General features: G+C 31.5%; 1 protein-coding gene across 1 annotated transcript; it reads right to left on the bottom strand.

Annotated features, from left to right (window-relative positions):
* Nucleotides 1-7,155: 7,155 nt before the first annotated feature.
* LOC110666669 (uncharacterized) lies at nucleotides 7,156-7,698 on the bottom strand. Its single transcript, XM_021827244.2, has one exon. It carries the CDS (start codon nucleotides 7,696-7,698, stop codon nucleotides 7,156-7,158), a length of 543 nt encoding a protein of 180 aa, XP_021682936.2.
* Nucleotides 7,699-13,199: the final 5,501 nt, after the last annotated feature.

Below are 13,199 nucleotides of genomic sequence, written 5' to 3'. Positions count from 1 at the left end.
GAATATATGTAATGGAGTTTGGATTTGGAAATTATTTTGGAAGTGTTTTTAAACAGGTTCAGAAGAACTGTTTTTCCAATTTACAACCGGCACCCTACTGGATTTTCTATAAAATTTGCGGTTAAATTCAGATTTATCAAATTTGAAAATAAATGAATTATAAAGGGATAAATTATAATAGAAACATAAATTGGCGCTCCGGCAGACTGAGTGGCATAACTTGCTCGACTACACTGTAGACGGGTAAAGGGTGTCACACTAACTTAGCGAACCCTTCACTTCCAAAATAGAAAACGGAAATCCTAGTTGGATGGATTTCTAGTGGGTGATTGAATTCTTATAATTCTATTGATCATCCTCAGGTACATCCGTTATTGGAATTACAATAAACTCTAAGTGAGCAACTCCTTGCCCATCACATCTCATGTGAGGTTCAATCCTTTACCTTGCTCCTAATGCTCAAAATCTCAGGTACATCCATTATTGACTTATCTTGCATTAGTTAAGTTGATCCCATTGAGCCAGTAATTATGCAAATAATTTTAATGTCCTCAGGTACATCCAATATTGACCACTAAGCCATTTGCATATTTACAACATCTCATGCTTAACAATTATTCTTAAGAAAATCTCTTTAAATTAATTGCATCTTATGCAACTATTTAAAATTTCTTAAAATAATTGCCGCAATAGAGGGCCCATGTTTTAATTACTTTAATTATAGCATTTCCAACTTAATCATTTATTTGGAAAATTTTATGGTCATCCTAATTACTATTAAGGTCTCACTTTGCACATTATCCATTTAGCATGCATATATCATATAATTGCATACATTCCCATACATCTCATGCATTCATGGATAAGCAGTAAATATGTTATGATCATGGACTTTCTAAGGGATTCAATTCTGAGCCACCAAGAATTGAATCAGGGCATTCCTAGGTGCATTTCATTCATTAATTTTACAAGAGTTACTGAATGAGTACATAATTAATATCTGATCTTGAATTCCTCCCACTGGTCCCACCAATGCTCTTGACCTCCTTGAACTTCTTGCAATCCAATATTACGTAGTAATCCTTGGCATACCAAGGCAAATTTACAAGAACTTAAATAAATGAAATTACAACCCAAAAATTATTATAAACTTAATAATACATGCCCAAAATAAACTAAAATAAATTAATTAATTTACAATCCCAAAGAAACATAAAAGAAATAAATCCAATCACATTGGTCTTTTATAGTCCATGATCAATCATCATGCATATTACTATTTAACAATTAAATAAAACATATATACTTAAATTAAATTGAATATCTCATATTCAACTTAAAAATCTAGATTTGAATATGATTCAAATAAATTTAAAAATTCAGATTTGAATCTCATTCAAACAAATTTAAAAATTCAAATTTGAATCACATTCAAATATCTTTAAAAATTCAGATTTGAATCACATTCAAACAATTTTTAAAAAATCAGATTTGAATCACATTCAAATAACTTTTTAAAAATTCAGATCTGAATATTATTCAAATAACTTTAAAAAATCAGATTTAAATATGATTCAAACAACTTTAAAAATTCAGATTTGAATCACATTTAAACAACTTTTAAAATTTAGATTTGAATTACATTCAAACAATTTTTAAAATTCTGATTTGAATCAAAATTTGATTGTGTGATTGAAATTCTAATTAAACAATTTAATTAGACATAGGATGAGCTTTTAGATCATGCAACAATTGCAAATTAAAAAGCCAAACCTTTGCACCACCCTTGAAGCCAAACCATGTGCACCATTGATGGTGTTCTTCAAGCATGCTGCCACACATCCATTGCAACCAGCAATGGATAAATAATCTCATGATCAAAACACACAATTAAATCATATAATCAACAATCAAAATGGCAAATATAGTGGCTCTGATACCAATTGAAGGAACGGAAGCGTGAAAAACATAACTTTATACCATTGAATTAAAAAATTTTCACCTAGGGTCACATGCATCATGCAAGATTTATTTTTATCTATTTGATTTCAATGATAAACAACATATTAAAACACTTTCAATATGTTTTTGGATCTGTATTTGCCATTTAAGATTTTAAAATTAATCAGATTAATTATAGAACCCTAGATTAGATCAAGAATAAATACACTAACCTCTTGATGCACTGTAGTGTATTTGTGCCTTTCATATGCGTCTTCAGGACACCAGATATTGTCCCTCTAGCTTGTCCACACCAAGAAAACCTATTGCAGCCCTTGAACAGCTTCTAAAGCTTTTTCTATTAATTAGAAAATCAAGTTTTTTCTTTTAAGAGATTAAAGATGTAAACAGAACACTAGAAACGATTTCTAGTATTTTTAATTCAAGAGATTATTTGCTAATCTCTTGGAATAGATGAGAGATGAAGAAGAAGATAGGGAGAGCCTCAAGGTGGCGGCACAAATGAGAACAGCAGCTTGTATGTTTTATTTTATTGTAACAATACCTATATAGCTAGGTCACCATTTAAACTCTTACCACATGTCACCCTTTGATTGGTTCTAGATTTAATAGAGATTGCCACATGTCACACTAGAATCTCTCTGTTTCAAAATCCCAACTCAAGCTGGAGTCATGGTTTATGTCAAACTCCATTTGATATGAATATTATGTTTTCTTTTAATTCCAGTTCTTGATTAAAAAGATTTTCTCATCAGAAACTCTTTTTCTGATTAAATCTATCTGTCTTGGCCAGGAACTTGAAACATTAAGAACAATTAAATGAACATAGGATTTTATCTCTCTTTACTTAGAGGAACAGATTCCATCTTGATCAACACCTACCTCCATGTATAACTAGTAGGAGCCAACACATGCCCATATACCCATACACAGTATAAGTATGAAAGCAGTATCAAACTCAAACTACTTATATACAAGATAACTGTGCTATCTCAGGTCTAAATATTATATGCACTGATATGATTTATGACAAAACATTGAAAAGAGTAAACTCCATGTGCTTGTCATAAGTGTCACTGGTTCAGCCTACTTATCATTTATAAATGCCTATCATGTTTGTCATATGGCATGAGACTCACCATTCCATCTTCTTTATATCTCATATAAATAACTTAGGAACAAACATGAATATAATCTTTGTGGATAAGTCATGTCCTTATTATGAAGTATCCTCGATTGTGAACCTATTTATGATATTTTGTACTAGAAATACTGTAACTTATATTCTTAACAACTTAAGAATAGAATTTCTAACAAAATATAAATGGACCTTTTCTATTACACATAAATATCTTATGTAAATGGAAAAGTGAAAATGCCTTTTATTAATAAAAACATGTACAAGATACATACTAAATGATATACTCTAAGGCATACTACTAACAGTTTCAAGCTATGCTAGGGACTTTGCAAATAATTTTAAACATGCAACAGTCTGTTGCAGATAATATAGATCCCAACAGTCTGTTGGTTGATCCCATTGAGCCAGTAAATATGCAAATAATTTTAATATCCTCAGGCACATCCATTATTGGGCACCAAACCATTTACATATTTACAACATCTCATGCTGAACAATTATTCTTAAGAAAATCTCTTAAATTAATTGCATCATATGCAACTATTTAAAATTTCTTAAATTAATTGCCCCAATGGAGGGCCCATGTTATAATTACTTTAATTATAGCATATCCAACTTAATCATTTGTTTGGAATATTTTGTGATTGTCCTAATTACTATTATGGTCTCACTTTGCACATTATCCATCTAGTATGCATATATCATATACTTCCATACATTCCCATGCATCTCATGCATTCATGGATAAACAGTAAATATGGTATGATCATGGACTTTTTAAGGCATTCAATTCTGAGCCACCAAGAATTGAATTAGGGCATTCCTAAGTGCATTTCATTCATTCATATTACAAGAGTTGCTAAAAGAGTACATAATCAAAACTTGATCTTGAATTCCTCCCATTGGTCCCACCAATGCTCTTGACCTCCTTGATTTTCTTGCAATCCAATTACATAGTAATCCTTGGCATATCAAGACGAACTTACAAGAACCAAATAAATAAAATTACAACCCAAAAAATATTACAACCTTTATAATACATGCCCAAAATAAATTAAAATAAATTAATTAATTTACAATCCAAAGAAACATAAAAGAAATAAATCCAATCATATTGGTCTTTTATTGTCTATGATCATCCATCATGCATATCACTATTTAAAAATTAAATAAAACATACATACTTAAATTAAATTGAATATCTCATATCCAACTTAAAAATTCAGATTTGAATATGATTCAAACAAATTTAAAAATTTAGATTTGAATCACATTCAAACAAATTTAAAAATTCAGATTTGAATCACATTCAACCAAATTTAAAAATTCAGATTTGAATCTCATTCAACCAAATTTAAAAAAAATTCAGATTTGAATCTCATTCAAATAAATTTAAAAACCATATTTGAATCTCATTCAACCAAATTTAAAAATTCATATTTGAATCTCATTCAAATAATTTTAAAAATTCAAATTTGAATCTCATTCAAATAAATGAATTAAAATATAATTGTGTGATTAAAACTCCTAATTAAACACTTTAATTAGTCTTGGGCCTAATTATGGGCCTTGAAACAAAGCCCACAAACAAGCCTAAATATCCATGCGCATGGTTGAATACATCAAACCATGCGCACCATGTTGTTCTTCATCAAGCCGCCACCTTTGCTTTGCAAACAGTAATGAATCAATCATCTGGTGATCAAATCACACAATTAAATCAAATAATCAACAATCTAAATGGAAAATAACCTGGCTCTGATACCAATTGAAGGAGCGAAAGCATGAAAAACACAAGTTTAGATCATTGAATTCAAAAATTTTTCATCTAAGATCACATGCATCATGCAAGATTCATTTTTATCTATTTGATTTCAATGATAAACAGCATATTAAAACTCTTTTAATATATTTTTGGATCTATATTTGCTATTTAGGATTTTAGAATTAACAGATTAATTCATTAGAACCTTATATTAGATCAAGAATAAGTGCACTAACCTTTTTGATGCACTGCAGTGTTTTTGGCACCTTTGGGATGCACCTAGGACACCAGATGTTGTTCCTCTAGCTTGTCCACACCAAGAACACCAATGGCAGCCCCCTTGAACAGCTTCTAAAGCTTTTCCAATCAATTAGAAAATCAGGTTTTGCCTTTTGAGAGATTGCAGATGTAAACAAAACACTAGAAACAATTTTTAGTATTTTTAATTCAAGAGATTGTTGGAAAATATCTTTGAATTGAAGAGAGATGAAGAAGATGAGAAGAAGAACACTCCAAGGGTGGCTGCACCAAGAGAATACAGCAGCTTGTATTTTTGTTCTTTCATCCTTACACTTATATAGCTAGGTCACCACTTAAAACCCTTGCCACATGTCACCTTCTGATTGGCTTTAGGTTTAATTGACCCAATCACATTGTGCCAAGTGTCAAACTTATATTTAATCTTGACTTTGATCATCTTACATAATTAAAAGACATATGGCAAGCTTATGTGTAGCACCATGTGTCACCATCTCATGGTGCCACATGTCACCCTGTAAAATGATCAAAATACCCCTGTGTCTTAATTTTGAGTTCTCAATCCAAAATAATTATTTCTCTTCTTCTAATCAATTTATATCAAATATAAATTAATTAATTAATTATCTCTATTAATTAATTTCTCAATTCATATTTAAACACTTTAAATATAAATTTAACTTATACTATACATCCAATAACCTATATTTGGTTTCAAGCCATGCTAAGGACTTTGAAATCTAATTGCAAACCAAACCTATTTAATTAATCAATTAAACTCTTTAATTAATTAATTAAATCATATTTAATTTGGTGATTACTTGTGTATGTGTGTGACTTACTAGGCTCATCACTAATTGGCAAGGAGACATGATATCAACTCTTAATAACATCAGATCTCTTTCTTACCATAAATGATTTCTCTAAATCATTTTATGCAACTCATAGACTATGGTTAACACCTAGCATAGCATGCCATAGCCACCCAATCAGTAATAAAGTTTACCTTAAATGAACCTATAATCATATGTTACCATGCACTAGAATCTCTCTATTACAAAATCCCAATTCGAGTTGGAGTCATGGTTTATGTCAAACCCCATTTGCTATAAATATTATGTTCTCTTTTAATTCTAGTTCTTGATTAAAAAGATTTTCTCATTAGAAACTCTTTTCTGATTAAATCTATCTGCCCTGGCCAGGAACTTGAAACATCAAGAACAATTAAATGAACTTAGGATTTTATCCCTATTTACTTAGGGTAACAGATTCCATCTTGATCAACACCTATCTCTATATATAACTAGCAGGAGCCAACACATGCCCATATACCCATACGCAGTACAAGTATGAAACTAGTATCAAACTCAAAATATAAGATAACTGTGCTATCTCAGGTCTAAAGATTATATGCACTGATATGATTTATGACAATACATTGACAAGAGTAAACTCCATGTGCTTGTCATAAATGTCACTGGTTCGGCCTACTTATCATGTATAAGTGCCTATCATGTTTGTTATATGGCATGAGACTTACCATTTCATCTTATTTACATCTCATATAAATAACTTGGGAACAAACATGATTATAATCTTTCTGGATAAGTCATGTCCTTATTATAAAGTATCCTCGATTGTGAACCTATTTATGATACTTTGTGCTAGAAATACTGTCACTCATATTCTTAACAACTTAAGAATAGAATTTCTAACAAAATATCAATGGACCATTTCTATTACACATAAATATATTATCTAAACAGAAAAGTGAAAATTCCTTTTAATTAATAAAACATGTACAAGATACATACCGAATGATATGCTCTAGGGCATACTACTAACACACCCATCACTAGAGCTACGGCTCATTTAACTTTGTTGTATTTTATTTCTTAAATTTTTTCTTAATTTTTCTTATCATTATTTTAGTTATTTATGACTCCTCACTCTAGTTTAAATATAGTTCTAGACATTCTGTCTGTCCGAACAGACATTAGTCACCAGAATAGTAAAATGTACAGACTATCTAAAGCGAGGGCATTACAATCAAGGATTGCGCACAAGCTGCAATCTCTGTGTTCTCTTTCTCTGTTGTGTGGCTGTGTATGATGGATGCTCTTAGAGGATCCTCTAGGTGTGGTTTAATAAATTCCTCTTCAACTTGCTTGTCAATTATATCTACCTTGAAGCATTCATCGGGTTCAAATTTGTGTTTCATTGCGCTAAACAGGTTGAACTCCACTTCTTCATCTCCTACCTTGAGAGTCAGCAGTCCATTGTTAACATTTACAATAACTCCAGTAGTTGCTAAAAAAGGTCTTCCCATTATTATAGGGATTTGGACATCTTCCTCCATTTCCAGGACAACAAAATCAACTGGGATAAAAAATTTTCCCACCTTGATAGGGATGTTTTCTAGAATGCCCACAGGGTATTTCATAGATTGATCAACCCATTGTAATGAAATTGTTGTAGGCTTAAGTTCCCCCACATCAAGCTTCTTACACATTGACAAATGCATCACACTCACACTTGCACCTAGATCACAAAGGGCTTTGTCTATATTCATGTTACCGATAAGACAAGGTATGGAGAAGCTTCCTAGATCCTTGAGTTTTGGTGGCAGCTTGTTCTGTAATATGGCACTGCATTCCTCCATAAGAGCAACAGTCTCATAGTCCTCCAGCCTTCTTTTCTTTGACAAAATATCTTTGAGGAACTTGGCATAATGTAACACCCTCACTTTAAGTGGTCCGTACATTCTACTGTTCCGATGACTAACGTATGTTCGGACAGCCAGAATGTCTAGAACTACACTTAAATGATAGTGAGGAGACATAAAATGATGAAATAAATAATAAGAAAATACAAGAAAAATTAAAGAAAAAAAAATAAAGAGATGAAATGTAACTAGGTTAAATGAGCTGCGGTTCTAGCGATAGGAGATCATACCGGGGAATCACTAAGTAGACAGTTGCCAACCCCAGGATCGCAAGGAACCCTAAAAAATAATTTCTGAGATTTAATTAAAAATTTACCGAGGTATAAATGACATTAAAAATGTCAAAGAAAATTTAATTAATTGGTAAAGGTGAAAATAAAAATAAAATAGATAGTATAAAAATTTAAGAAACCGTCGGAGCGGAAATTCAATCGGTATTACCGAAAAAGTGAAACTATAACCCGAAGAGGGGTATTTTGATCATTTGGCAACTAAAGTTGACTTTTGACCTAAATATCCATTAAAATGAGTGATATTAAAAATTTTGAAAAACCCATAAAAACATGAAAATATATGCAATGCAATTTAAGAAAGATAAGTGGGGCTATTTAGAAATAACTAAAACCCTTGATTATTATATTATTAAACCAACTTAGTATAAAAGGCCTAATGTGGCAAAATTTTCTACTCACTTTCACCATCTTATTTAACCTTCTCATCCATGGCTGAAACACAACCTTCCTATTTCCTCCATGCATGCTTCATTCTCTTCCATTCTTGCCATGATCCTCACAAGTCCCTTCACAAAAGTTAATTCCCACATCATAAGAAAGCTATTGATAGTAATTAGAAGAGGTAAAATTGAAGTTTGGCAAATTCGAGGAGTGATCATTTAAAAATTAGTGCATAATTTCTCACATTTTCTTCTGAAATTCTTGATTTGAGGTTTAATTAAGTTAGTATGATGGAAAATTTGAAGAAATTGATGAGAAATGGTTAGCCCTTGAATTTAGCAGCCATGGCAACTAAGGGAGCTTGAATTTTTTTTACATGTAAATGATGGGTAGTGATGTTGATTTAAGTAATTACATGTACTATAATTCACTTGCATGTATATATGTGAGGTTGACAAATTAAATTAGGGTTTTGATTTGATTATTGGAGACTTGTGTAAGCCCCTCATTTTCAATAGCCTTGATAAGCATGGATATTGATTAATTCACACATGTAAAAGGGTGATTAATGATGTTGATTAAGGTGATTATAAGTATTAGGATTTAATTGCATGAATATGATTGAGGTTGATAATTTGAATTAGGGTTTCAACAATTAATGAATACTTAGTGAAACTATCCAATTTGGCAACCTTGAGGAACTTGAGAGATCTATAATTTCATGAATTTAAATAGTTATTAATGTTGTTGATGGATAAGTGGAAGTGAATCATAAGTTGATAGTTAAAGTTACATATACTAGCATATTGTTTTCATGCGTATGTTGTTGATTTTGACCAATTGAATTAGAGCTTTGAATAGACTATTAAAGACTTGTTTAAGCTACTGAAAATTGATTTTATTAAGATGATTGATGATATTTAGAAGTGCCATGTATGTTATTTGAAGTAAGGGAGTTGGAGGAATGAATTTGGGAGTGTAATTTCCTTGCAGCTTGAGAATTATTGAAAAATAGTGTGTTTTGAGCCTTAACTACATTTGTGTGACCCCAATTGATATGAGGCCAATTGGAGACAAAATTAGACCTAAAATGTATCATTTTCCATGAAGAAACCATGTCCAGATTCTGTGCAAAAAGTGAACTAAAAGTTGTCCTAATCCGGATGACCAAATTGTGAACCCAGAAATTTACCAAATGAACAGTGTCCATTCCTTAGGGCATAACTCACTCTAGACAGGTCCAAATGACCTAAAATTTATACCATTGGAAAGCTTAGAGATAGGGCTATAACTTTTGTGAAGACACTAGAGCCCAGAAATGCCATTAACCAAGTTAAATTGCTTACCCAATTTGGGTTACCAAAATTGCCGAGAATAAAAAATGCCTAGAATTGCTAAACAAAGGAAACTTGACCAGTTTTGGCAAAGAGGCCATAACTTGGTCCATAGAACTCCAAATTCCCTAAAACCTGTGCCAAAATTTCAATAAGACATAGACCTACAAGATTGGTACTTTGATCAAGAGAAATAGGTCAATTGGCTAGGTTAATATAATGTATAACATCTGGAAATTGGCATAATTGACTATTGAATCCAGAATAGTCTTTTAAGCATATCTCCCACTAGAAATCTTCAATTGAAATGATCTATACCATTCTGGAAACCTAAGAAATAGATCTTCAACTTTGTTCTAGACATTTTCTTCAACTTATGAATGTAAGAAGCTTAAATATTAGGTTAAATATCCTAACCTAATTAAAATTCTGTTGCTACAAGATACTTAAGTCTAGTCCAATAATGTGGCTATAATTAATTCTATATGACTTGAAAAATTACAACTAGAAATTTTGAGTGACCATATGACATAAGGCAACATATCCTATGAAGAACACTAGGCCTAAATGTTGCTAGAACCTGTTCAAATAAATTGGTATAATTCGGAACCAAAACTGCCCAGTTAAAAGAACCAGAATTTAGAATTGACCTAGTTATGGTTATTTGACTATAACTTGAGTTATACACATCCAAATGACATGATTCAAAAAGAAAAATAAAAATAAGACATAGAAGAACAACTTTCATGAAGGAAATGGGGCTAAACAGTAGCCACAAATTGCTCAATTTGATATGTAAAATCAAAACAGTAAAACGGAACCTAAAGAAAGGTTCTTGAATTAAATTGTTTTTAGTAAGGACTTATCCCTAATAAGTCACTACAGGCTAAATTACACGAAATAGGTATGTGAGACCTACTTTCCCACTACAATGTGACATGAAAATAGTATAAAGCATAGATAGTACATGAAGTAAAATAACAATATGTTATGAACCCTTAATAGTACATAGCATGAAATAATAAAACTATAAGTGCTTAATAATACTAATTTGCCCAAAGTATTGAAGGAGTGGAAGTGTGATTGTTATGCATTAGAACCTTAAATTTCAAAAATTATTTCTAAGGTTACATGCACCATACAAAGTGTCTTATGAACCTAATCAATTTCCAATGCCTAATTACATACCAAAACATATTTTAGCATGCATTAAAATTTCATTTGCCATTAAAGATTATGAATTAACATTTAATTCAATTAAACCCTAACTAAAAGAGGAATTTTTAGGTACTAATCTCTTGATGCACAATTGATGCAATGTCACACCCTACGCCTCCATAAGATGTAACATGATCTTGTAGTACACCTAATGAATTACCATACTTCGCTTACCAGTAACCCATTAAATACACTACAAGGGATTTTAAACAATTTCTTTCTTCTTTTTAAAGTGGCGAGCACCTTTGACAGGTTTTAAAACTTTTTAATCGAAGTTATATCACACATTAGGTCTGAAATAGCCACAAATTTTATAAAATTCGGCAGAGTGCCATCTGTATTTTGAGCAAAACAGTTCTTCAAAAATCTATAGAAAACACTTCCAATATATTTGTTTCAGTCCCATACTCTAATATGGCTCAACACAAATCAATTTCTCAAACATAAGTCAAACTCAATTCAACATCACTTTCAGTAGCTTCAAAGTTGAGATAAGAAAATCATAGTACAACATTTTTACAGGCCAAAATGATTTACAAATTTATTTTACAACTGCTCAAGACCAAGTACAATATATACATACAGTTCACATACATTACAATAATATTTACAATGAAGTGGTATACTCAATATACCTAGCAAAATCCCAAAGGGAAGTCACAAGCAGCCTACTCTGCTGCTCTATCTGTCTGTCTACCTGCGACAGCAATGAAAAAGCTATCGCTGAGTAAAATTTACTCAGTGGTGTACAATAACAATTTAAAATGCAGTATATAAAACTTTTATTGATAATTTACAATTCAAATAATTCACAATTTCATGTCACAATTTTCAAAGCTCATATAACACAAATTTGATCAAACAATTGAATAACACAGTGTTGCCAATCAATAATACAACTTAAGTCATGACAAACTTTTCCAAACATGCCGTGTTGTACACCACGACAAGGCATACTCACCCCATTAATCGAAATCAATGAGGGAGGTGGCTAGCTAGCTAATGAGAGCTCATCCATACTCACCTCAGACTGGCAAGTCAAAGAGGGAGGAATATAGTCATACTCACCCCATAAATGGAGGAGGAACATAGTAATATTGCCATGCCAAGTGTGAACCAAAACAATTTCAAATCATAATATTTAAATATTTCATACAACCACAAATCATATTTTAACTCAAAATTTCCATTTGCAAAGTAAGCAACACAATAATTTCCAAATAAAATTCCTAAAGCCAAAACAATAAAAAATTATTCATAACTCATTTCTCCAAATAAATTTTCTGGTAAAGCAGTGAATATAAAAAGTATTGTGCACAGACCTCGGATGAGTAGCCTCTTGGTCTTAACTCAATGTTCCTTATGCTCTTCAATATCCTTTTCAACTGAAACACACAATTTAAAGTGTTTCAATACTCAGTTAAATTGTTTCTAATCATAAGGTTCCATAATTAAATTTTATTGATACTACTCCTTTCATTAGTCAACCTATAACGTTGACCTTTAATGCACACTAGGCGAATTAATTTTAATGTTACCAATATATCACATTTTATAGTCCTCAAGTGTTGGTATATGTTATCAATTTCATTTTCAAGTGTATTGCATTTTATTGCAATTTATCGGATTTTGGTATGCTGTTTTGACCTAGCCGGTTGACCTAGTTCCCTCAGTTTCTGGGTTCTGGTCAGAATTACAAACTTGTAGGTCTATGTCTTAGTGGACTTTTGCCACAAATTTTAGGTCATTTGGAGTTTACTAGACCAAGTTATGGTCATTTTACTATTGCTGGACAAATTGCACTAAAATGGCAAACTTAGGTCATTTTTAGGTCATTTTTGATTCTAGCAGTTTTTATACCCAAAATTGTGCAAGCATTTTGACTTGTTTATGGTCATTTCTGAGTTTTAATGTCTTCATAAGAGTTGTAGCTCTGTGTCTAAGATTTTCATGGTATAAATTTCAGGTCATTTGGACCTGTTTTGAGTGAGTTATGGCCAAAATATTGACTGTTGTTCAAATGGTCAATTTTCAAGTTTGCAATGTCACTAATCCGGATTTGGTCAATTTTCATGTCACTTTCTGGACCGAATTTAGGTAGGCTTTCTTCATGAAAATTGAC

This window comes from Hevea brasiliensis, chromosome 7, assembly GCF_030052815.1.
Source record: "Hevea brasiliensis isolate MT/VB/25A 57/8 chromosome 7, ASM3005281v1, whole genome shotgun sequence".
Lineage (NCBI taxonomy): Eukaryota > Viridiplantae > Streptophyta > Magnoliopsida > Malpighiales > Euphorbiaceae > Hevea > Hevea brasiliensis.
The sequence above is the reverse complement of the archived record's forward strand: the minus strand, read 5'-3'. Positions and strand labels throughout refer to the sequence as shown.

Excerpts from the sequence above, each read along its gene's own strand:
- LOC110666669 (XM_021827244.2), bottom strand. The coding sequence starts at position 7,698 with ATGAATATAGACAAAGCCCTTTGTGATCTAGGTGCAAGTGTGAGTGTG.